The sequence below is a fragment of the Lathamus discolor genome, chromosome 2 (genome assembly GCF_037157495.1).
Source record: "Lathamus discolor isolate bLatDis1 chromosome 2, bLatDis1.hap1, whole genome shotgun sequence".
Lineage (NCBI taxonomy): Eukaryota > Metazoa > Chordata > Aves > Psittaciformes > Psittacidae > Lathamus > Lathamus discolor.
In genome coordinates, this window is record NC_088885.1 from 50,621,187 (window position 1) to 50,648,357 (window position 27,171).

The 27,171-nt window shown below is 37.6% G+C and overlaps 1 protein-coding gene across 10 annotated transcripts in view; it reads left to right on the top strand.

Moving 5' to 3' along the window:
* Nucleotides 1-27,171, top strand: part of PTPRN2 (protein tyrosine phosphatase receptor type N2) — a 667,916-nt gene that overhangs the window by 622,562 nt on the left and 18,183 nt on the right. For 9 of the 10 annotated variants that reach the window (XR_010609958.1, XM_065666790.1, XM_065666798.1 and 6 more), the window contains 4 exons: nt 9,152-9,271; nt 10,410-10,576; nt 16,175-16,228; nt 18,305-18,369. Coding sequence is in view for 9 of the 10 variants with exons in the window: in XM_065666790.1 (XP_065522862.1) it covers nt 9,152-9,271; nt 10,410-10,576; nt 16,175-16,228; nt 18,305-18,369 (406 nt within the window). In the remaining variant the exon portion in view is untranslated. Of the gene's footprint in view, nt 1-9,151; nt 9,272-10,409; nt 10,577-16,174; nt 16,229-18,304; nt 18,370-20,606; nt 20,705-27,171 lie in introns of all 10 variants that reach the window. The other variant, XM_065666792.1, reaches the window with a different exon arrangement.

Below are 27,171 nucleotides of genomic sequence, written 5' to 3' on the forward strand. Positions count from 1 at the left end.
TTCCACCTATCAGTGACTATGTCTACATTAGCAAGCAGTGTAGCCCACTAAGACTGGAGTTGTAGAGAGTCACAGTACTTACTTTGTAGGTTTGACTTTAGACCAACTGTTCAGTGGTCTAGTGGACCAAATGCCTGTTGGCAGGGGAGAAGGCTACAGATATATCTGGAGGAAACATCCAAAAGGAACTTAGAGCTCTAAAACTGCTCTGCAGTGCCTGATTCTCTTCACCTCTGTCATCTATTGGATCATGTGGTCACATCCATTCTCTCTATTTAAGACCAAACAGATGATGCAATTTTGACTAATCTCTTTTTCTAGTTTTATTGGCAAGCCTCTCTAAAACCTGTTACGTTAATCCAGTGCCCAGTATTTTTGTGCAAGTGACACTTAGTAAACACTTCGCAATCAAATTCCCATTTACCATTTTGAAGTTGCTCAGATCTGTACAAAGATCAAGGTTAGGTCAGGGTCTTCTCTTTCCCAAAATGGGCAAAACTTTTTCTTAGAACACGGATGATGCTTTGTCCAGGCTCCTCTTGTTTAGCATTCATACTAGTGATGAGCAGATTCATGCCTAGTACCACTACGGAACTAGAAGGTGAACTAGAAGGGGCCCAGTTTCAATCATCTCACAAGTGACCACTTCTTGAAAGATTATGTCTTTTTTTGATAAGGTGAGGGAGAAGAACAGGTTCTGTTCTTGAGTACCATCTAATTTGAGCCACTAGAGCTGGCCATTAGACTCAGCATTTTCCGGACACCTTTCTATTTGTTTGGGTTTTCATGTTGACCTGAGAGAGATCAGCTGGATGGGAGTTTTTCTTTCAAAGATGCAGTCTTTGAGCTGGAGATAGTCCAAACACCTGTATATTAGCCATTTTCAAATCTGGCTCAATTTTGTATATTTTGGAAAAATTATCATAATAAAAAAGGCAAGCAACTTACTCTGGCTTTTCTAGTGGTGTAAGACCCCTTCTAGGCATCAGACTTCCACAGCTGTCTGTGTCCCTCCAGTTTACTTCTCCAGCTCCTTCTATTCTTGGCGCAGCGCCTCTAAGTCAGCCAAGTGAGTTCCAACTTCCCTGGCTTACCTATTTCTTTGAAAACTTTCTAGCCTGCGGGAGTTGTGTTGTCAGTCATCTCATTGATCTGTTTTGCCACAGGGCTTCCTAATCTGTCTGGATACTCTGTGTTTGTGGCTCAAGCAGAGATTTCATCTCTGCCTGCATGTCATCTCTTAGACCGCTCTGGAAATTTTCCAGCTACTACTTTAATTAATTTTTAAAAGCTTCCAGATGACTTAAGTCTTCCTTTAATTTCATGTAGTCTTGTTTTCATCTCTTTTTACCAATTACTATTTCTGAGAGATACCTCCTTCATTGATTCTATTTTGGTTCAGTGAGAATTCCACCTCACAATTCCCTTTCTTGAAAACTGGATGCCTCTCCTCACATGGTATTAATCCATTTTTACCTGAGTAGTTAAACAATTTGCCAGGTCTGTGGGTTGTTTTCTTCACAGCTGGAAAGAGAATTCATCCTCAGGATAGGGTTTTGCTTTGATACAGTTCCATTTTATTTACAAAGAAAGTACAGAGTTTTATTTCCTTGGACAAAGAATCAAATAACAGGCAATAAATTCTTTTTTCCAAACCTCATTCACCCAGTGTTTTACCCCCAACCTCTTTTTCAGCTTTTCTTCTACCAGATCACAATGGTAGTTTGTTGGGCTGTGCTGGGGGTTTCTTTATTCCTTTTACACATTTTTGCTGCTTATCTGGATTAATCATCTTGCCTTGATTAATGCCTCTCTCCCTGCATTAGGCATATCAGTTTCTAGAGAAACTTACGGGTCCGTATGCTTCACATTTCTCTTGTTTTTGATGATAACTTTTGTAATTTCAGTTATCAGGCTCCATAAAAGAGTTTGCTTGTTTCTTACATTTATCTTGAATGAAAGGTGATGATTTTGTCCAGCAGCTTCAGTGAAATTTCACTCATCTCTTTCACGTAACGCTATTAAAATTCAACATCTCTTTGAACATAATTCAAAAGAAAGAGGATGTAGAACATTTCTGATCTATAACAAGTTTTCGCAGCAGGAGTTCCATGTTGTGAATAATTCTGGAGGCATAAAATTTTATTATTTTCTGCATGTGCTGGGTTATAATTCCATGAAGTATTTGACATCAAGTACATGTCTTAACTTGCAATGTATTCTAAGAAGCAGGGATGGTAATATGCAAGAAACTATTCCTAGGAGTTAGGAAATTTAAAACCAACTGTCCTTGGACTGGAAAATTGTTCTTAATTATGCCAGTTTTATAAATTGCATGTCTGCTAAGGTCCATCATCTCCAAATGGAGATTTCTGTAGGAGGCCATAATTTTTCTCTCTTGAAGATACCCCACGTAATGCCTTGCTTTCATAAATCTACCCACACTTGCCCTTCTATCCAGTCTCCCTTTTTGGAGGGAAATGCATTTTCATCTTTTTTTATTTTACCATATTAAATGAAATAGAGGGAGAGATCAGGCAGTTCACACCACGTGACTTAAGAGGATATGCTTTAATTGCCTTAGAAAATGAAGCCACATAAGATATATTTTTGTAAATATTTGTTGTGGTTTTGTGATGACCTCCTTCTATGAGCAACATAATTAATAAGGATATGAACATTTCATAACTTCTGTAGAAGGAGTTGAGAAATAGGATTTTCCTTATTTTGCAGATGTCCGATAAGGTTCAAAGCACCTACAACAAATGCAGTCAACGCTTATAGTCTGGACCAGAAAATTCTGTCTTTTGCCTGAATAGATCTGTATCTCAGGCTAGATAGTTCCCCAGATGCCTTAGTCCCTGAAGGGCTCCTGTCTGGCATGGATGACAGAGCAGACACCACTCATGAACAGCACTGACCAGGAAGGCAGATGGCAGGTGCTGCCCCTTTATGATTAGGATGCTCCTCTAGTAAGTGAGAAAGAGATTTATCCTACATATTCTGAATCAAACCCATGCTTTTCATGACCTCATCTTTCCTCCACTATTCTTCAATACATGAAATAGTCTTGAAATTGGAAATGTTCTTCAACCTTCCTGTTAAAGCTGGGCACCTATTGCTGACAAACCAAAACAAAGCTTACTGGACTAGAGGTTTGACCTGTTGTGATTACAGGGAGTGGGAACACCTCATCTCTGCTCCTCTGAGTATTTCCCACTTTTACTGCAAGATTATTCAATGTAAAGTGCAGAAGGAGTCCCAGGAGTAAGACGGGAGCCCTAATGTGAGCCAGGGAGTTGGGTTGCCATTTGCTTTTTGTTGCCTCCAGTCCTGCATTTCTTAATCTAATGCTATTTTAGAATACTTTTTTCTCTATTCATATTCAGGAGTATATTATCACTGTCAGTTCAAAAACTGACCATTGTTTTCCTCTCAGGTCATGCCAGCATATTAAGAACCCTATTCCTGAGTTGCGGTCTTGAGGACATGAATCTCTGCATGTCTGACAATGCTTGCTTCTCTCTTCCAGTTTTGGAATTCAACGAAACAAATGCAGAATACTGTCAGTTGATTGTTTGCTGTGTAAAAAGGATTAGTCATCAGTGATCTCCAAGGGCAAATCCTGGTGGGCTGAAAAAGTCTCCCTGCAAACTCGGTGTTCCAAGCCCATGGGCTGAGTGGGAACAACTGTACCAAACCCTTCCCTGCTCTAATTGCTGGTTTCTGTGCTCCCAGTTCAGCATGTTTTATGAGTACTGAAATTAATTTACAGACTAAATTATTCTTCTGCATTTTGTTCTGTGCAGAACATAGTGATTTCAGGCAGTCTTGATTCCCAGGTTTTATTTTCCTTGCCTGGAATGGGACTTCCTGCATGTCTGATCAGTTCTCACCTTCAGAAAGAAAAGGAGATGAAAAGCGACACAAAGCAATTCAATGTTTAAAATATGCATATTTTAATTTAATAAAAGAAAAACAGCAAGGGAGAGAGAGGCACTGAACAGTAGCCCCTAGAGCTCTAGTAACTTGTCAAGCCATGTGAAATAAATATAGCATTAGGAATTCCATAGACGTTCAGTAGAAGAGTGCACATTTACCATGCTCACTTTTAATTATGCCTCTGGTTGGAGAAGGTACTTGGAAGTGGTACTTTTAAAATTTCTATCCCTTTATTGTTTAGGTTCCACCTTTCCAATACCAACGTGAATAGCTAATTACAGGCATTTTTGGTGGACTTTTCCTCCTTAATGTATTTAAAAATATTTAAATTATTTAATAATGAGGCTTGAGTTAGGAGTCTACTGAGAAGAATAACAGCAGTTTACGCCCCTCTGAGAAAGCAGAAGTTATTGCTACACATACAGTCATCTTGAGTTAGCAATTCCCACTGACTTCCCAACAATTGTTGCCTCAGCAGTAGGATATAACATATGGAGCCAGTTTAACGACCATGTATTTATATAAGGTGCTCTCTGAAGGCATCTTTTCAACTGCTAGAGTCAGATTTTTTTTCTAATTAAATACAGATTGTTGATCGCTAATTTTTCGACCTATAGTTTTGTTGAACTGTCTGGCACAGCTAAGACATTGCAAATGGCAATTCTAACCTTGACAGATTTGACCCGTTGCATGTCAAAATGATAAGTCATTTTCAACCAAATGCTTCGCAGAAAAGGTTGCTTTTTGACTGGCAAACATTGTGAAGTTCTACTTGAGAACAAAAATCTAATTCCCACCTCCTGGTTTTGCTTGGGTTTTTTTTTTCAGTTAAAAGATAACTTTTTTTTTTTTAATTTTTTTTTTTTTTTTACTCATTAAAACATCACAGTTTGGTTTTAAAATGTTGCAGAAAATACCATTTTCTGATTGTGTCCATTTAATACAATGTTTCCAATTTCCAATGGAGAACTTGAAAGAAGTCACATTAAAGTTACTTATATTCAAGACATGTAATGGGATAATTATCTGATCCAGCAAGGGTTAGTACCCTTTTTGTTTTTTAGAAGTTGTGTTTATTCATGCTGAGTTTTGATTATCATTAGAAGTTATTTGGGGTTCATTTGCTTGTTTGTCTGCTTTTCCAAATAGTTGCATTTGCCTAAAAGAGTGAAAAGGTGAATTAGTTTTCTGGAGATCTCTCCTAGAAAGCAGCTGGCATGATTAGCCTGTTATTTTTAGGTTGGATTTAACTCATTATCTATTTTCTGCTTTTATCATCACTTTGTAGAAAGTTCTTCACCAGTCCCCATCAAAAGAAAAGTGTCTGGTCAGAGCACATACTTTGTTATTTCCCTGTCACAAAAATAAGGGAGAAAATGACTGAAAAGGGGGTTTGGGTGGGATCATTTGTTATAAAAAGAAGCTTCAAAATGATGTAGTGTCTGAAAAAAACCAAAGGGATTCATATTAACCATTTTTTTACAAGCTAGTAAACAAGGACATTTTAAAATATAAGCTTTCAAAAACTGGTGTTTTATCAGATTTATGGTAGTGTTGTAATGCTGATTCTCCTGTTTCGACTTTATTTTTCTCCTTACTTGAAAAAAGGAGCAGTTCTGTGCTCCTTTGCAAGTAATTTTTACTAAATATATTTCATCCCAATGTGGAAGTCTTTTGTAAGAGACTGGCGTGCTGGGTAACCACAGCATGAGGTCTCTACACATGGTGGATTTCATCAACAGGGAATCCTGTGGATGTCAAGCACACTGCTCATCTTTGGGTTGCAGGATTCGGCCTTTAATTTGCAATAAATGGGGTGGGATGGTGTTATTCTTGTCTACAAAATGTTTTGAGAATGGTACAGGCTGCAGGTAGACATGCCACACAAAATTATACACTTGTCTTTTTCAGCAAAGCATGCATTACGAGCTCTGTAGTGAGCTCCTATATGTAACTCAGACTTTCTCACTTCCATTCAGAAGGCTCTATTAAACATTTCTTCTTCTCTTGAAAGTATTACCATAAATTGCAAACAGGAAACTGCCCCTGCTATGTAATCTAAATAAGTTTACTTTTATATATTATAAATATTTGTATATATTACATATATATATGCATATATAGATAATATGCTTACTTTTCATAGACACTTAGGCAAATAAGGCATAATTTTGCTGGGCTCTACCTTAAAAGAAAAACTTCTGCCCTAAGGACCTGATATTCTCTTTATTCTTATATCACATGCATTGACTTGCTTCATATTGTGCATGCATACGAAGTTCAGAATTGCATGAATTTCTGTGAATTTGAAACCAAGCCTCCTCCTTTACTCTCCAAGCCCAGCTGAAATGTCTCTTTGGTATCCAGATGCTCTTCTCCGAAGGCTGTACTGGGATTGTGCAGAGTAGGTCTGTGCTACCTGTTCCTTTGTTACAAAGACACAGTCCTCGGGGCCACTTTCTAATACATGACCATATCTGGACAGGGCACATAGCAAAGTGTTAAGTGTTGGGAGAGCTTTTGCAAAACCCATCACCATGTTAAAGATGGGGTAGTGAACAGGTGACAGTATAAAACTCCATGAACTGACTTTGATTCATCCCGCTTCTACATTACTTGGAAAGAAATCTGGGTAGCAGCCTGATGGTCTAATATTTAAGTTATCAAGGAAACAAACAAAATGCTGTAGTCCTCCAGTCACAGACTGTGAGTCTTAGTGAAAATTGCATCTCAATGGTAAGCACGGGAGATGCAGTGACAATTGCTTGTAACAGGGATGATGGCACTAGATTGTATTGCGTCCTTGATTTAGTAGGTTTGACTTCTACATTTTCACACAATGACCTAAAAGAAATATTATACCCCAGAGTAACTTTGAAATTGTTTGTTTAAATTAACTTTCATTTGGATTTATGCTTAATGAAATCTTCAGAGATGCAGACAGCCCCTCTGTAATGAAATGCTGTATCTTTGAACCAATGAACAGGGTTGCCAAACTGTAAGGATTCCTCTCTAAATGAGTGGGCTTTTATAATGTTACACTTGGGTGGCACAAGCAGAGTGGTAGATGATTAGTTTATGGTCTAGATCATTGTATTTTTATTACACTCATAAAAACTGTGTTTCTCCTCATTTTCGTAATGGCTTCAATGAGCTTCTATACCTTCTAGAGGCACATTAAATCGTTATGTGATGAAAGTACTGATTTAGTGGGGCTAGTTTTAAAGTAAGATGCATGTTTTGAATTCTTATCTTAGTCTGATTGCTGACTAGAAAAGGTGAAGCTACTTTAGAATGAATGAGATCTGTATCATCTTCCTTACATACAAAGAAGGCTCCCAGCTGTGGCCTAAAACAAATGCAGTACAAAAAAGATACAAATGATAAATTTACATCTGTCTGTAAAATAAATTAGCTGTCAATTTAAAGTATTTTAGCTGTATTTGTGGCATTATGAGTTTCTAACAGGAGGGTGAGTGGATTACAGACATTTTTTTATTTAAAAATCTTTTTAAGGGGAAAAAATAAAGAAGGTAAGGAAGATTATTTTTATTCCTTACATTCACCTCTTTTTCCCTACTTCTGTTTAAATTGATAAATAACCCTATTCTCTGCAAACCCTAGATGCATTTCTCTAAATGAATTTCTAAGCTGGTTTTAAAAGTTGTTTTAATTATGTTTCAAAATGAAAAAAAAAGAAAGAAAAAAAGGAAGAAAAATGTAATTTGTTTCTCTACATGCAAGCTGTTCTTAAAAGGGAAGACAACATCATTATCCATGAATGGGAAACCTTTTTATTTCATATGTAATTAAAAAAAAAAATAATCCTTGAATTGAATGTATCATCTCATCTTTGCACAGTTTAGACAAAGGCCTTTTTTGTTTACAAAATTTACATGTCAATACAGTTGCTTATAAATATTTCTGTGAAATAAACATAACCCTTCACAAAAAGAGCAGTTTTCTCTTCATTCAGTAATTTTATATGCTAGCAAAAAGACAATGAAAGTTGTATGCAAATATAACATCAATGTACAGCATAATAATAACAGTTTTTAGTGATTATGCTGCTTGGTATTAATTCATAGGAGCCTTTTTGTTCAGCCATGGGCTGTGTTTGGAAGAGAGATACGCCAGACCAGAGCATCTTTGCTTGTTTGCTGTTTGTGGGAGATATCCACAAATCCATTAGTTGAGGATGTGCTGGATTCCTGTATCCTACACTGTGCCTGGTCTAAATTATTAAGCAATCATGCTGGTAGTGAAGAAACACTGTTTTCCTCTGTTCCTGCTGTACCTGTGCACGGAGTACACCGTCTGCAGCAGGAGTTGGACTTTCCTTCTACCTCCAGAAAAAAAAGAAGAAATAAAAAAAGAGGAAAATAAAAGGGGGAAAACGAGATGATAGAAAAGAGGGGAGAGAACAAAAAGGATAAGGAAAGAGAAAGAGGAGAAAGAGAAAGAAAGAAAGAAAGACAAAAAGGAAAATAGAAAAAGAAAAAGGGGAAAGAGGAAAAGAAAAAAAGATTTTTTTAAAAAAACAAGAAACAGAAAGGAAATTAGAAGGAAGAAGAAAGAAAAGTAATGGCCATTTGCAACAAATCTCTTATAAATGTGTGTTTGGAGGAATTATTTCTTCATCTGGAATGTTTCTGGAAGAACAGATTTGATTTAGGTTTTTCCTGCCTTTTCCTCATTACTGTTGATCAGGTCCAACTTTTATGATTGTTTCAGCAATGCTGTGCTGCAATAGCATTTGCTACATGGCAAACTGTAAAATGACAGAGGGTTGAGGACACAAACAGGTTTCAACACATGTGACTTTAGTAGGTCTGTACTGCTTTAGTATTAAATATCAAATCCCAAATAACTGTGTGTCCTGCAAGTGTCACTCAGCGTTCCCTTTGTGGATCTTAAAGTTCAACAGAAAAACAGCTGAACACTGTACCAGGAACAAGGAGAGGTTTTGTGGAAGACCCTAACTGAAATCACGTGAAATTCTTTAATATTTCATGGACTCCTGCAAAATATGGTGCCAGTTTATTCAGGGATTTGAAAGCAGCTGCAGAGTAAAAGTGTCTAATGAAAATGAAATAAATTTCCTGTGAATGGAATAAATTTTGATTGTGTGTCTGAGTGCAGTAATTATACATGTCACGCAGTAATTAGGCAGTCACAATGTGGCCACGGTGTCTTTCTTTGTCTGCAGATGGTCTGGGAGAACGGCTGTGTCGTTATTGTCATGCTGACACCCCTCGTGGAAAACGGAGTCAAACAGTGCTACCACTATTGGCCAGACGAAGGGTCAAACCTCTACCACATCTATGAGGTACCTAAACAGAATATCTGGTTGTAAACGTGACAGTAAGTGTACGGGTTGATTTCATTGATTTCATGTGGGACAAAATGGTGTTTAAGCTGATCTAACCTGGAGGTCGAGCTGAGGGCTCTTAAATACACTTCGTGTGCCTTCAAGTAGTTTTGGATTTGTAGAAAATGCAAGTGCAGTTTTAATAGCTCAATAAAATCTAGTAAATTAAGAGCCAAGTATTACAATGAAAACATGGACAATAATTTGGTCTTTCAAATGGGTTTTCAAGTAGTTGAAATATGAAAGTGTGTATTCATTTTTTACAGGAAAAATAGTATTTTTGGAACTAGTGAATTTTGCCTTAGGAAAGCCATGTGTATATCTTTGTAGAAAAGCCTCTGTATAGCTTTAGTAATTAACGCTATCTATTTTTACCTCTTGCTTCAGTCACAACAGCAAATATATATTTTTATTTTCTGCTTTACGCTTCTAGACCAAAATATCATATCACCAATTTTGTTGAAGTGTAACATTGACAATGGCTGTCAGATTTTTCCAGTTGTCCAGCTGAGCAGAGGAGGAAAATAATACCACAATGCCAAATATGAAGAATAGGAAAATGTGACAGAATACTGTTGTTTATACTAAAATGTTCACAAACTCGTTTTCAGAAAAGATGAGCTCTGCAAATAACCTGCATTTTTTTAATGCTTATTTTTCTACATAGCAGAAGAAACTGACTTTTCACTTCTCATATGAATTCAACGCAGATTTTTAAGACCTCTGAGAGTGGTCTGGGCAGTGCATTGTGGACATTTCTGAGTAGAAAGCAACTGGATTCTAACACATTTTCAGGCAGTGTCTTTTGTATTCACATAAAAATATAAAGTTTCAGTTTTGTGATTTTTTCCTTTTTCATTAAGACTGTCAAGAATTTTTCTTATGTTTTCAATAAAACAGCAATGGCAGCTGACCCCTTCCTGACAACTACATTGACTGCTAAATCAAAAATATTTTCCCAGCACTGGCCAATTTACTAATGATAGTAAAACCCATGCAGTTCCTTCATTTCAGACGTCTTATACCTGCAATCCTGAATGTGTGGCTTGCAAACTGAAATTGCTGATCTCTGTCTGTTTCTTCCTGTGGGGTGTAGGTAAACCTTGTCTCTGAGCACATCTGGTGCGAGGATTTCCTTGTGAGGAGCTTCTACCTGAAGAACCTGCAGACAAACGAGACACGCACAGTGACACAGTTCCACTTCCTCAGCTGGAATGATCAGAGGGTTCCTGCTTCCACAAGATCACTTCTAGATTTCCGCAGGTAAAGCACGAAGTATTATAGTTTGTTTAAGACCATACAGATCTGAGGAATAAACTAGTCCTTTTACTTGTCCTTTAAATATTTCTGGTTTGAAAAGGGAGTCCTCAGCCTGTGATGCCACAATGCTAAACTAACACAAAAATCTGCAGTAGGTTGATGTATAATGTTTTTTCACACATAGATGTTGCCTGGTTTTAGGACATACTCATTTCCCATTTAGAGGTAGATAGCTTTTCTCCCTTCGTTCAGCTCTTCAGTGCTTCTGTATTTCTTTGCTTTCCAAGTATTTATCCATTCTGCAACTTCCAGGCTTTTTGTGTGGCTCCCCTAAGATACTTGCAGGAATCTTGCAAATTATGTAGTGTAAGCATGCTTGAGAAAAGAAAAAATCACAATGGAGTCATATGGCAATAACAGCATTGCCATGAGAGCGTTTGCTCATAAGGATCAAACAGTAAGGTCTGTAGACCTTCTTTGGCTGCAAGAGGGTGGAAATTTGAGAAAGCAGATGAAAGTATTGACAAAGCGTACCCTCTGGAATTTTCAAGAAAGTCAACGTGGCTTTAAAATACAAATATACAAAGGCAAAACCTGTGAAAGTCCTTGCCACCTTCTCTAATGTTTGCTGTGCCTATCTAAATTTTAATTTGAAAATGAAAGCCATGCATGATAAATACTGGTCCGAAATAATCTTCATTTGATTGCAAACTGTGCCCAGTGCCTCATGTGTAGGTGTTAGCGTGTATCAGCTAATCCACAGCAATGCGCTTATGACTAATGAATCTCTGGGAGGTTTGGGGAGTTGGTTCTCAATCCATAAGCAGCCTGTGGGATCGCATGTTTTCATCTCTGTACTACAATATCACCTACAACCCCCCAAAGTGATTAGAAGGGGCTCAGTGCTCAAAAGGTCCAAACTTCTTTCAATATGTGCTGGGAGCTCTGGCTGATGCCAGTCGGATTTACGCATCTGCACCTAAGGGGGAGAAGCTGGCGTATATCCAAAGGGAGCTGTTTGTACAGTTCTCTGTTGGCAAAATTTTACCCTTAAAAATTTAGGACTAAATGCCACCCTTCATCCATCAGTATCCTCATAGATATTACAAGGCTCTACAAAGCAGAGAGACATCTCACGTGGTGCAGGTCAAGTAACAATACAGCTGTACTGCATCACTAGGAGCAATGGCTAGGTAAGAATATAAAGCTTATGCTACACAGTAGCAACACAAAAGAAATTGTGAAGGAATGAAGCACAGCCATAGGATGGAGTTGAAACTGTAATTGAATTTTCAAGGTTTTCTTCTCTGGGTTCAAACTTTACTGTGATTTTTATAGGTTGATTTCCCTTTGCTTTGGTACCGAGGAAGTTGCCTGTTGTGAATTTCTGTAGAAGAAAATCTGAACTGGTTCCATTAAGCTGTGTGAGGCTGCAGCGCAGAGCCAACACAGCATCTGATTTTACTCTTTCTGAAGTTAGTAGGAAAGCTGCTAGGAATTCTAACTAGACTATAAATGAGCCTGTACAGCCAGGACATCTGAAGTTCGGAACACCTCAACTCTTGAGTTGCTTCAGTAAGAATTGAGGTCCCTGCATGAACTTCAGGATTAGATCTCCAGAAAGTCAGAGTTCACATCTCCAAGAAAGTACTTCTTAGAGTGACATCATATAAGGGTTAAATAGCCATATTGAAGAAATGTTGTGCAATACTTTAAAAAACGATAACTAGGTGAGAAAAGTAGTGGAGCTGCCATTCTTTGTATTTGAAGCCAGTATGAGAATGAACCTGTTAAGATTTAATTGAATTCTGAGTGTTCATTTCATATGTATTCACAGTCCAGGGTAGGGTACTGTAATCATTTGCTACGTGCAGATTTTGTACAATGAACTCTAATACTGAATGCATAGTAAAATTCCTCCTGAAAAGGAATTTTGTCATGCACAATAGCTGGTCTCAGTTTTCTTGGTCATCTGACTTTGCTGATTTGATTTTTTTTTTAATGACAAAAACCTAATGCACTATTGCTAAAATAATGTATTTGGAATTCATTTGTACAACCCATGTTTTGCACCTGAAGCTTCCTATTCAAAGTACAAACTCCATTGAATTACAACAGCTGAGTCACAAAGGCCCCACAATAAATGTCTGATAGCGCTACCACACTCATAGTAAGGTAGCGCAAGGAAGGGGCTGCTCTCATTTCTCTTAATCTTATCTATGTTTTTATGTGCATTCAGTGTGTTTGTATATATATATGGATATGTGTGTATATTTATATATTCACATACATATATGAAATTAAGCATATACATAACCAACCCTCTATTTTTTTATAATTCATCGCCAAGAAAAATTGGATTCCCAAAATTACCTTGCCCAGAGTCTGTGGAAATATGGACCTTAAAATTTTTATTTAAGTAAATTTTATAAGTCTCTTTGAAAACTGAAAGCTTACATTTCTCTTACTATGTATCAGACAGTGTTTTAGATGATTTTGCATCTAGCAGATACATTAAACTTTGCAGAATTATCTACCATACTTTGATGACACAGGTACAAATTGCAAAAAAAGAGATTATTCTATATATTTTTAAAATCTGTGCCAAAGACAGTCCCTGAGAGGTGAGGCTACTACAGAAACCACTGGTCAGTTTTAAATGCTTCTGGAGTCCTAATTTCATTTTGAACAATAGACCAATCATTATTGCTCTGGACTAGCTTGTTAGTCATGCACTGATATGTGTCATTAAATATTTCTCGAGCCCAGAGGGAGCACATTTACACTTTAAAGAGGGACTGCTAAGCTAAAAGATAATTAGCATCACATGTGAGGGCTTTGCTTAAAATATATATCTACTATGCTATCACTTCTCGCTGTGTGCAATGGCATTTACTAACACTGCTCACTTTAAAAATGGACAAATTCTTATTTTGCCAGCTAATTAGCGGTTGCCAGTGTCATTTTTGTGATGTTGCAGCTAGTAATATGAGCCCAGTTGCATAGTCACAAAAGTGATCATTGGAAACTGTGACTCTGCTGCAGGGACAATGTGGGAAACCCCTTTTCTGAGCCTCTAACGACCTCTGACCTTTGCTTGCTGATGGTTTGCATGATGATTTCTTTTTCACTCAATGAGCCAAGGGTTGGTTTGTATTACTAATCATTCTTTCTGAGTTAATTCTTCCTGTATATGTGTATATATATATATAATATATATTTTCTTCAACATTTAAGAACTTTGCTTACTGATGAATTTTCAGCTCACTCTCATTAGCCAGAACTAAGAATGAAATGAGACGTTGCTGCACTTCTAAATATTTTCATAAACTATATATAGACAAATCTATGAACCAGCTGGATTGAAACCCTTTGTTATAATGTGTTTTCTGAAATGTGTGATAATGAAAATGTTTGAAACGCCTTCAATAAAACTGACAAACATAAGGTGTCTTTCCCTAACATGTGTCTCTGGCTGTCTGATTTACTGAGAGGTCTGATTTACTGATAGGTTGAGATCGAGTTTCTCATTGAAATTATATTAGGACTTTGGTAGATGGCTAGTCACAACATGAAAATATCTTATTACCGTTGCCATACAAGGAACAAAGGAACCACACAAGCAGAAAAAGAAATGGGAAATACCCCTCTGTAGTTATTAGCTTTTATTTAATACCTTAAATGCAGAAACAACTCTTTACTAATGCACATGATGGGGGGTGGAGGGGATGGGACGATGACCAGCTGCACATAGGAGAATGCAGACCGATTTTGACAGACACTGTTGCAGATATTTCCAATATAATTTACAGTACAATACAAAAAACTAATATCCGGCTTTATACTGTATAGAAGGAGTAGATCCTCAGATATGATCACCAAGAACTGAATGGTTCATTCATGTGGAAACTCTCCTGCAGCTTAAGTCACTGAAGTTTTGCTTGGTAGTGCCTCCATGTACATGCATTTATGGACATTGTAAATGGTCCATTTAACTTCTAAAGTCAGGTGCTTCTCAATGCCTTCTCACTTATTTCATAGAACATTGTTCTACTGCATTAATTATTTACATCCAAGGAATATAAATAGAGGCAGAATGTCTCTGCAAGTGTGATTTACATCAGTAAGCGAAAGAGTAAGAATTGTGAAAAAAATCCTGAATTCTGATGTTTAAATGGAATCATTGCATGAATTTAATATTGTTAACAAGTTTGGTTTGAAACTTAAATAATAAAAAGCAGAATGTGAAAACACAGCTTCTTGGGACAACACCAACATCTCTGTGGCCTGTTTGGGTTGAGTTCCAGGTATCTTGACTTCTTGTCAGATTTAGAAGTTTAGGCATCTTTAGTCTATACTGTAAGCAATGTTTAAAGATATATGCGTGTTTTCACAGCACAGATGTTAGTGAATAGATGAACAGCCAAGAACTAAATGATTCCGTAGGTTAGTTATGCTTCAAAATTCATAATATCATTGTACCACAGTTGCCAAATTCCAGCAGCTCACTTCAGTTTAGCAGTCAGGATCCTATATAACACTGCTGAGCTAGGAACTCTTGGAGGGTTTGGGCACCCCTTGAAAGCTACCCTATGAAAAGGTTTTATAGGAAACCTTCTAGCTCCAGTAAACTCAAATATCTCATCAAGTAAATTGAATGAAAGGTTTTGATTTCCTGGAGCAATGCTTTCCCATTTCAGCCTTTACTCAGCTTGTCTTGTTAACATATGTGTGCATATTTTATGGTTTTGGGGGCTTGTAACATACTTGACATGCAAAATATATCCTAGAGGAGAAGAGAGAGTTTGGGATTTTGTTTTTTGTGAGGCAATTTAAATAGATCTAAACCAGTGTTGTGGGCTCTATTCCTAGACTATCTTGGTTTGCTTCGGCACCAGTTAATTCCTTCATTGAATTTACATACCAGCAGACCTGTTCTGTAGCTGTACTTTTATTGATTGATTTCACATAGATTCTCTTGCCACTGAGAATGTATAACCAGGAAGGTGTGAAAGACAATAGTGTGTAAATAGTAAAAATATAAGACTTCTGCACCAGAACCAAAGCAGTAAAGCTTTCTGATGGGTTTGGTTATTTTTACCACAGTAGATTACATTTTAGAATTTTGTGAGAAACTTTTCAGGAGTGGGTATTTGTCTTTCTGGAGAGAACTGGTTGGACAAATCAGCACATACTGTACAAAGTATGCTGGAATAGCCTTTTTAGCTTTGGATTCAGTTTGATGCTCTTCAATATTTCTTTGAACAAGCTCATGAACTCAAAGTTGGCTTGCAAATTAAAGCATCTCAAGATAATCTTAGTTTTGGAGCTAAGACATGAGACATTTGAGAAAACAGCTCATTTATTTTGCCTAGCCAACAGCGATAATGGGATGTTTTCTGGGATTTCTCCAGCAGCAGAGCAGAAGCAAACTTGATACAGGATTATGTATGTAACAACTGCTTATTATATAAGGAAATTATCAACCTGACTCTTTAAAGTCTGCAATATTTGGTTTTTCTTTTTGCTTATTTTTGACAGTTGGCAAAAGAAGCAGTATGTAATATGCTCAATTAATTTTTTGTGTCTGTTTTGTTTCAGAAAAGTAAACAAGTGCTACAGGGGTCGCTCTTGTCCAGTAGTTGTTCATTGCAGGCAAGTACAATTTCTAAAATAGCTTTAGAGAGATTTTTATGTGTAAGAATTTAATATAGACATAAACAATACGTGCAAATTAAAGCTTTAGATGAATCACTAAATGGATAGTGAGGTAGGCTGAAGGTATTACATGTAATTCAGCTGGGTTTTAATACTAATTAATAGTTGGGATCTGTTTTCATAATAAAATAATCCTTTCCTATGATTTCATAGATGTTGTGCCAAGACTTGTTAATGTATGGCCACCCTTTCCAACACAAGTAACATTTCAATTTCATAAATCTCCTTCAAAATGATACTCTTTGCTTGCATTCCCTCCCAGTTTAGTCTATTTTATTAACATTCAATTATGTTTTATTTCTTCTTTGCTTGCTATTAGTGATCATAGTAAGAGGAGAGCAATGTCAGGGAGTAAAAACCTACTCAGAGACTGAGTAATCCTTTAAGCACAGTTTATCTTTAGGCCTGACAGTCTGATAGATGCACACAAAAGCTATTGGCAGGCCAATGGAACACTTTATAATAATAATGTTAATGACTGGGTTTGCCATTGGAGATTCTAAGGAGAATCTTGCACTCATTTATTGATTATATTCTTATAGATAAGGAAGATAGTAAACCAGCCCTGCTAAGAGTCAGGTTGTTTGACATGTGGCGCTCCACTTTGGGTGGGGGTGAGGAGGGAAAGGATACGTTTCTCATGTGTGGCTGAGCAGGGTTCCACTGGTTGCAAGGAGGCCCTCCGCAGAGGTGAATGCTCTGGAGGAGGCTTGTCTGCATTGCACTCAGGAAGCCTGAGAAAAGAAACATTTGATGCAGGATGAAGAGCCTTCAAGTTTCTTTCTCTTTCCTTACTGTGATGAATGGAAATGTCTACTATCAGCTCAGTAGTTTTTGTTTTTATTGGGCCTGATCACTGCCTTGTTTCTCATTATTCAGCTTAACTAATAAGATTGTGTCTTTGTTCCCTTCATAGACATAAAAAAAAATTATTACCGTTACCTCTTTTTCTCTAAGCAGTGATCTAGTAAGTGAAAAAACCTGTGTCTACAGAGACTTAACAAAAATTAAGTTTCAGAGCCTGCCTGTAAACAGAATGTGATAACACGCTTCATGCTGTTCTATTATTTTTCTTTTCATTAATTCTTGTACACAAATTGAGCTATCAATAAAAATAATGGCTTAATTAATAAAACTACATACCAGTCTAATTGGTCACACATGCACCTTTGTAAAAATTTTGGGGAGGGAAAGAAAAAAAGCTTTTACTTAAAGTCTTAATTATGTTTGCTAACAGCAGCTCTAAAAGAGCATCGCGCTGGCAATTACACATTGCTCTCTGAAAGGGACACAAGCTGCATTCAGATGAGGAAGCTTCCCCCCTCCCAAGGCTTGGTCTCACATCTCTGAGGAAGGGCTGATTGTACAAACAAAAGTTAAAGCTGTTTCTTAGGAATTACACAATATTTTTTCTGGTTTTTGCAACTAAGAAAGAATTAAAGAGAAACGTAAAAAGAAAGACCAAACTTCTTGTGATGTATAGTGAAGACAGATTACCCTCAGTAATCAAAAGTCCCTCATTAATCAAATGTTTTGGTTCTCGAGCAGGCCTTTATATACATTCTCTCTGACTACTGTGTTAAAAATGCAATCAGCAACATTGTGGGATGTTCTGGATAGTGTTCTGGTCTAACTTATTCTGTGGTTCTTGATCACATAAACAAGTGACTATAAGCTCATTATATGTACACTTTTTGAACAGAAATGGTATCGTGTTTTAGGGTTAGTTACTTTTCCGCTATTTAAAATGCTTTTCTTGCATAAGCACAACTTGGCTTAAAAAAGTCAGAACAGAGTCCTGTTACCTGTGCAGGCTAATAGTTAATCTTCCACAAATAGCTTGTGTTAATTCAGTGCAAGCTTTCTCTCCTCCCTCAGTATCCTGCTTTAGCCCCTTGTTCTCTCCTCTTCCCTCATGTGTAACAGTATAACACTGAGGGCAGGTGCCTTCAGGTTAAGTCTAGATGCACATTGATAGGCTTTATTTTTTTCTTTTTCCTTTTCTGTTGGCAGTGATGGTGCGGGAAGAAGTGGAACCTACATTCTAATTGACATGGTTCTCAATAAAATGGCCAAAGGTGAGAATCAAAAGGCTTGTTACTTCCTTGGTACTGAAAGATGTGCTTGTGTTGCCATGACAACGCAGGGAGCAATATTCACAGAAAATCTGAGAATAAATTAGAGGCAAATTGTACTCTTTCCTGAGCATTCTTAAGTTTTATTTTCATAGCAATTTCAAACAACAAACCCAAATGCAAATGTTTTGTGAATGAGCAGGTGGTTTTGTGCTGTTGAGAAGTACTTGAATTTTTTAACTTATCATTTAAAATAGTTATTACAGGTGTTAGAAGAAGATACCTTGGGACTGTGTAATCCTTATTTAGTGGGTAAGGTCCTAGGCTGCTTCATGTGCGTTGCCCAGTCCTCTGTCACCTATCCAGCCATGATGGTCAAACACCATTACTTTTCTTTTGCCCAGAAGAGATGGTACCAGACAGGGCCTCATGTGCTGCACAGATTTTTCTCTTAGGCGGAAGAGGACTGTAGTGAACAGGATAGAGGACTGAAAATAAATCATCTAACACTCTGTTCCTAGTGCTGCCACTGTCCAGTATTGAACAATTTTTAAAACTTTTCTGTTTCTGAATTTCCTTGTCTCTAAAATGTAACTTTATGAAGTGGAAAATCATGTGTCCACATAAATGCGTACTGTTGCTTCTTGGAAATGAAGTCTATAATTCTCTAGAGATTGGGGCCATTTCTTTACTTTTTATTGATAGGTAACTGGTTCATGGTGGGAAGTACTTGAGATATCCTGAAATAATCTTTGTATGTTAGAACTAAACCAAATTTTTAATACTGATACTGTCTTCAAAAGAAGGAGGCTAAAAAGTGGGAGTGTTCAAAGACTATTATGTGTTTTAACCTGAGTGTAGGTTAAAACACATAATAGTCAACTTCATTCATGTTTTGTACCCCTTCTTCATTCCTTTGACCATGTTTGTATCACAGTTTCATAGAACTGCATTTTAAGAGGAAAAGAAATTTTAGGAGATTGAAGATAAACAAAAAATAGTACTTTTCCTTTTTTACTTCTTAACCTGAGTTCTTAAGACACCTTGATCTGGCATTATGCAGATATGTGCATTTAAAGAAAAAGTATTGATTGTAAAAATGTATATTAATTTATAGAGAGAAATGGTATTTAATTCTTTGAGTTCTAGTCACTTTACAGTTGTTTAAAATCTTATAGCACAGACATATTTATACATGTAGTTTAAAAACACGCTCCATGCTTCGCAGTCATCAGCTACTGCATCCTGCATGTCCCAGCCCTGTAGGATATAGTGGCATCCTATCCCTTTAGAAAGAAGAGTTTAGTGTTTTCTTTATCTCCAGATTCTGTTAACATGTCTCATCAGACATGGACTGAATGTTCTGCCTGTGAGCATCACGTGTAACTGGCTGCTCAACTTAAAAGAAATTGTGTGTTTGCCTTCTCCTTAGCACTATCCTGAAAATAAATTTTTCAGTGGGATGAGATTGGTTTTTGATGCTCTTTGGAAAACAGGGTTTCAGTCTGTGGAGGAATATGGAGATATTTCCAATGCTTGTTATGTACCACGTGACAGCCCAGTCTTTAAAAACTGAAGCAATGGCACCTCGTAAAATTAATGTAGACCTTTGTTAGGTGTTTGTTCGGCTCATTTCAGTCATCAGCCGTAATGAAAACTAGATTTAAAGTATATGCAACTTACTCGCATAAAGAAGTAAATAGAAGTATTTTCTAGCTTGGGGCTTTCAGCCACTTAAGGGAGGGTTGACTTTGTTGTAAAAGCACTGAAGAATGCCATTTATTGACTCCATTGTACCATGTAATGTCAAATTCCATTTTAAGTGTGGGCTTAGCTCTTCACAATGCCAGACAAGTCATGTGAAACTGGCCAGAGAAAGGCGTCACAGGGCTTTTTGGAGATTGGTCACCCCCATTTTGTTCTTGACCTGCTCCCCTCTGCCCATGGGGGTGTGCGATGCGAAATCCCCTGACCTGGTGCTTTGGCTGGGGTTTAAATGAAAGATCAAAGGGCAGAGCGGGCATCTCAGCCCTGCTGAGGTGGGCCTTTCCCAGGCTGTCACACTGTGCGGCCGCCAAAGGTTTTGTTCGGGCGGGAACCGAGGCCCAGCCTGTGCGGCCGGGGCCCTCTTTGTCTGGCCTGAGAAGCTGGAGGCCCAGGTTGAGGATCCAATGTTCATCAAATGATCAAAGGCCTGAAGCCCTGGACATGAAATCTTTCTTTCCATTTCCTTTTCTTAGAGAATGAATTGCACAAGTGGCAAAGAATGCCCTTTCCAAAGCTTTTATGTGGAGTGCGAGGGCTAACTTCAGAGTCCTTCAGCGCTAAACACAAAAATGTAAGTGCACTTTCAATCTGGGCCCAGCTGCAAGGCCAGCATCTAGTAACATTTCTTTCAGAAAGGCTTTTAAGGATTAAGGCCTTCAGTCTTTCAAAAAAAAAAAAACCAAAAAAAAAAAACAAACCACGCCACCCAAAAACCCGGACTTTTAAGAATAAACTTCGAATAATTTGAGTTTCTTGTTCCACTCTCTGGTTTATTAGAAAGTAGACAATAATGCATTTTTAAATTAAAGTAAATAGAGGAGTACTTAGTTTCGGCAGTGGGAAAGTCGAAAGCAATCAATAAATGCCTTGGCTCTGTAGTGAGGCTTTTAATAGGGTAGGACGAGAAAAGGAGCTCCTTTTTCATGTAATGATTTACTTCCCTGCATTCTCTTAGACAGTTAACTGTAAATGCCTTTGTCATTTACAATTTCTTCTTCTACTGCTCATTGAATTAGTGCTAATACTTAGTCTATTAAACATGTTATAAATTCATATCTTCAACTGTCTTGCCTGTTGCCATCCCTCCTATTATTTTAGATGCTGAAAACCACCAGCAAGGGACCTCTTCCTAAAGCGTAAAGCAGGGGAAAAGAAATCAAGTTGGGGAGGGTTTTGTGCTTGACACTCACCACATCAGTGTGATGGTCTCAACCCCTTTGAGAAAGCAGTAAAGACTGTTTTAAAAAGCAATGCACACTACTTCAGTGCACTTGCAGGACAGTAAAATGGGCATGGAGGGTAGAAATGCCACCTTGGTGTGCCTGGGGGGTTGAGCTGGCGGGAGGACACACAAGAGCTCACATAGAGCTCGCAGGAGCTCTTGCTCAGCAAGCGCCTTTCTGCCTTTGGGAGCCACACAGAGCTGGCCTGTGGGACTCCCTCTGGCTCTGCCAAGCATCAGGAAGGATTTCCTGTTGGGTCGCATTTTTAATGAATTTCACTGTCCTTACTGTCCTTACAGTCATTACTGTCTGTAGTGATTGCATCTGTGCGTTCACTCCAAACAGCCACATGAAATAATCTTATTAGATACTGGAACACTCAAAGAAAAGCAGTGTCCATTCAGTGCTATCATTCCTATGTGGTGTCAGCAGAAAGTTTTAAATGGAAGGGTATCCTTTTCTTTAGTTGTTCCAGTAACTTTGTGCTATTTACCATGTAGTTTATTACTATGATTATTTTTATTGCTAGATTCATCTGCAGAGTAATTAAAAAGACCCTGACCCTATACCTATCACAGAAATAACAAAACCTAAGTGGTATTGAATCTGGCCTTACAATAACATGCTTAAGTACTATTTGATGTGTTTTAACTATGACAGCTATCTAACTACGATACTATTTTTACATGGGTGTTACAATTTTAATACATTCACCAAGTCACCTCTCATTTCCTTGATAGACAGCTTAAGACAAGTTCAGTTTTGAGTGAGAAGAAGTGATTTATTTCAACTTCATGTGCACTTCCATGATTTAAATAAATAGAGGAAAATTATAATGGATTGTTTTTGTAGATAACAATGCTTGCTGAATTTTTGACAGAGGCTGTTTTTCTGAGGCTGATTTCTACTGAGGATTTCAATGTTCTCAATGTATTTAAAAGTTTGATTCTTTGTAACTAAGGAAGATAAGCTGATTTAGATTTAGTTCTACTTTATATTCCTTCCTCACCCCAAGCTCAGAGTAACTCTGAGCTGATGAGGTTTTTTCTTTTTGTGCGATCTGGAGGAAAGTTGAGAATTTTCTTATTTCTTGTCTTTCCTGCAGGCTTATTGTAGTGACTAAAAGTTCCATATATTGCAAGACATTTTTATTGAATGTTTCTGGCATGAAAAAGAAAAAAAAATGAGATTACGAGTCTTCCCACTTTCATTTTTCTGAACTGAGAGGCTTGGATAGTGTAGATAATGGTTTGATTTTTAGATATTAATCCAGCCAGCAGCTGCTTAGGGTTTGCTGACCGTCTATTTTCTTGTGTTTGAACTAGCTGGAACGAGATGAGTCAAAGGAGAGGCGAATATGAATTTCGAAGTCCTTTTTGCTTTCCAAATTCTAAAACCCAGCAAAAAGATTTGATTTACCAGAGCCAAACCAGTGGTTTATTCTCTCACATTCAAAAGCTTGGATTATAATTGATGAGTGCACACACTCTGGCCTGGGCTGGCTGCAGAGGTTATCTCCCCAAGTCCTTCCCTTGCCCCCGCTACCCTATTGTCTGAGGGTCTTGTGAGTCAGCTCCTGAGCAGATGCAGTTTATACCATGACATTTTAAGGCAAAACAAAAGATTCCTTAATTCGCCTTCTGACTCATCGTGATCAAATGATTTTGGCTAATCTGAACCCTTGCTGAGGTTTTGCTTATCTGCTGTGTGGATTTAACAATCATAATGAAGTTGTGGGGTTAGCTCATCTCTGAAAGGATTTTATGAAAGAAAATGCTCGCCCATATTCATGTTAAAATGGATTCAATCTGCTTATTTTTGAGTCCTTATGCAAAGTCTGAGAAAATTCTATTGTTCAGTTGTGCTGATACAAGTCCAGAGCAGACTATTTCTGACATGCTCTTGGGGAAAAGAGAATATTTTTCAGCCCAGGATCCAGCTTCTCCCATGAAAATAAAACATACTATGTGTCATGTGTTGGGAGAATATACAGTGTAAAAGAGAGAGTAGGTTTTTTTTTTTTTTGGGGGGGGGGGTTGGGGGAAGTGTGGTAAAAGGACAAAAAGTGGAATTAGAAAGAGGTGTTATTCTGCAGAAAAAAATCAGGATTTAAAAAAATTAATTGTTTTCATGTTCTCAGTTTGAATTGATCATGTTGCTGGTCTTCAAGGTTTGGGTGAGACAGATTATTATCTCTGGGAAAAAGAAAAAAAATGCAGGTTGGTGAAACCAAAAAATTAAGGTCTGCTTTGTGCACTATTGTGCTATCCACAAGACTGTCTCAGTTCTAAGCAGCAATAATACTAAGCATATAAATCTGAACCGTTGCTATTTCAATTTCTGAAGGAAGTTGTTAGTGTTCATGTAAACGTATCATATGTTATAAGGCTATTTTTTCAAATGAGCTTCATTTATGTATTGTAACTTTTATGTAATGAGTTACCCTGGAAACACAATTAGGCAAATAGTGCTCATTCTTGCAGCCTTTCCCAGCAGATAATTAATCACAATGAGAGCTGGGCCCCCAGCTACATGCAAAAATGTATAGCAAATGTATAGGACAGTGTTTTATGGTCCAGCCTGGGATGCTCAGCAAACTCTCACTATTTAGAACAGTGTTTATTTCCTTTGTAAAACACATTTTGGCATATGAATCTGTAAGGTTTTGACTCATTGACACTAGAGAGTCATCGATTATTAGTTCATCAAATGATAAAGATGTTGCACGTTCTGTTGGCTTCTGTTGTGAAATGAAATAGTGACCATGGGGAAGATGGTGTTGGTTAATGTTTCCTAATGTTGTATGGACTGCATTTTTAGCAGGTTTCCTTTATGGCATATAGACATTTCAAACAAAAAGCAAACAAGTTATTGACATAACTTCTTCGGCTTTTTTCGTCTTTGTACAGTCAGGGAAAGAGCCATATTTCTTGAGTTATTTGCTGTTCTGGGGATTTTATTAGAAAAAAAAATGGAACTAGGAAAGTGTGGTAGAAAGCAACCCTAATTATCCAGGGTTTGGGGCAAATGAATTGTGAAGAAAGACTGATCAGACATGGGCTGTTCCTTGGGAAAGGGAGCACGAAGGGGGGTCCCCATAGAGCAGTAGAAGATCCTGAAAGGAATGTATTGATGTCAGTAAGCAGCTTGAGATAGTGACTAATTTGAAAACAAGAGGTCATTGACTGAAACTAAGGAGGAGACAAGCAGATAAGGAATTTGGGCGGCATTTTTTCACACAATGGGTAGGTTAGAATATGGAAAAGTGGAAAAGCTGGTCATAGAAGTACTGTGCTATCAGTTTGAGAAGCAGCTGGGCAAATGTTTGGAAAAGGAGGTTTATATGCAGAGTGAAGAACTACTTTTTTTCTGTAGCTAATCTCATGTGGCAGTCCATAGACGGATTTGAAGAGAAGTGTTTAATTGACCAGATGGTAGTCTTCTGGCTGTAAAGGGTACAATGTATATTACCTAACTAAAGTGTAATTATTCTACAAGTTCTATAGCTGCACCAGCCTAGTCACTTTTAAGTATAAACTTCATTAAAGAATGCATCTGTGGTGATGGCATCTTTTATTCAGGTCACTCCATGTACTGTTTTATGAAAGCATTGCCACCATTGTGCAACGTAAAATAAAAGTAATGTAAAATGTAGTTCTTACAAGTTATGAGATTCATGAGGGTGAGCTACTTCTGAGTTCTTTGTAATGGAGATTCAAATTTTGCAAAGAGGACTCTGAGATTTTTGGGGGCCAATTGGGGCACATTTTAGAAGTGTCATTCTTAACTTTGTTCACATTGAGCACGTGGAGATAAAATGCCTTTCAGGTAATTCACCAGTAGTTTCTGGAAGAGGTACTAAAAGAAGAAAATCATATAGAACTCTATGGGGGCTGGTACTGAGGAACACCTATAAGTAGGCAGTAGCTTCACATCTGTAATTCTTGCTAGATGTATACTCTTTGTATGTGTGCATGTGTATGTACATGCACATGTAAGCTGGATTTAGATGTGTGCACTGGTATTTTCTGGAGTGACCATAGTTGATTATGGGATATCTTGCCCCATATGGAATATAACTCATTAACTTCTAGTTCATGCGTGTAGCAATTTAGGCATATTCCTTTTATTTTGAACTTCTGGGGACGTGGAGTGAATGTAGATGTAAAAGAAAAACAATTCCTGTATGGTATAGAATGTGATGTTGCATATTCTCATGCACAGTGGAAGTGAGGAGGGATTGGTCCTCAAATTAGCATCCATTTGCATTCAGTTACAGTGAGTGGTTTCTGCATGTTTTTTTCTGCAATGACAAAGGATATTAGCTTAAAGGCTGGCATGTCAGTATTGAATCTCTGTCCCTGCAAGACTGTTAAAAGCAGCGTAAGCTTAGAAGCATTGTTTTGTGAAGCATTTTTTAAAATGTTAGGCTGTCCCTAGGTGTTTCATCTTCAGTATCACCTTTCTTTGGATTGTGTACTGACAAAGCCATATCACTTGCATTTGTAACATGCAGTTTTCAAGTATTAATATAAAATGTGTAAACAGTAATGTTATATAATATATACTCTCTGTGTATATCAGTGTCACAATAATCTTCATTACTTCACTTTTATTTCTTCTCCATTTATATGCTTGCTTTTCCCATTGTGTTCTTTTCATTATGGTTCTTTTGGTTTCTGATAAAGGCAGCAAAATTTTAATTTGGGTCATTGTTAGGTGTATAGAGACACGTATTTTGTCTGAAATTACAGGCAGTTCACTAATTCAGGTGTATGTTGGTTCGATCACAAAATATATGGATGCACACAGATTTTGTTCATCTCAGAGACAGAATAAGGTTTTAATGAAAATGCCAGCCTGAATACATTTATCTTTTTTGTTATCTTTAAAAGTGTGCCCCTCACTAGGTTTTTGCTGATGCTTTTTTTCCTCTTTCCATGAAATGCATTAAATGATCCACCTGGCCAATAGTAGAACTCCAGCAGCTACAGCAGCAGACATCTGGGTAACTACAAATGAAAATTGCTTTTATTCTTGTAGTTTCTAGCTGTTGTTCAGATCCCTTTTTAACTCTTAATATTTACAAGTGTTTGTATTTAGTGGGCACTCGGACAATGCAAGTCGAAGGAAGAAAATACTCTTGTTTCTTCACAGCAGAGCACTGTACAAACAGCAGTTACTCTTACAATGTGTTTTTCACTTCTGTGGCCTTCCCTACACTATACTGCAACTGATTTATCTTTTCATTATGGTTCCATTTTGCTTTTCCTTTTGTCATGGCCTTCAGAATTGCCAAACTGGGGAGGTGAGGGAAGAAGGGAAAGAAACAGACACAAAACACAGATCTCAAACACCATTATATTTGGTGAATTCTAGTATTTGTGAGCCCTAAATACAGAGTAGAAACTCAGTTCTTTTCAAGCCAGGTTCATTCCATCTAACTTCAGCCATATAAAACATGTAACATTAAGCATCTCACCTAACCTAGTTGTCTAGGTCTCCTCAGTCATCAGTAGAGAATGATACGCACCCCTGGAGGATAATTCTCAGGCAAATGAATTGCCCATCAGAGCCTCCCCTCTTTCTCTTAGCTGTTGAGAGAGGAAACTACTAACTTCGATTCGAACTTCAAGGATGGCTGGAGTAGATGAGATGAGGCTGGGCCTTTGAGACTAAGCTGGTTAGTAAATATTACCGGTATGCCATTAAAACTAATGGTCAGTGAAGAAGTGGTGTTACACCCCCCCTAGTTATGACCCTTTCTTCTTTAATCAGATTGAGTTTGCCCCTCATATGGTGTGATTAAATGTTT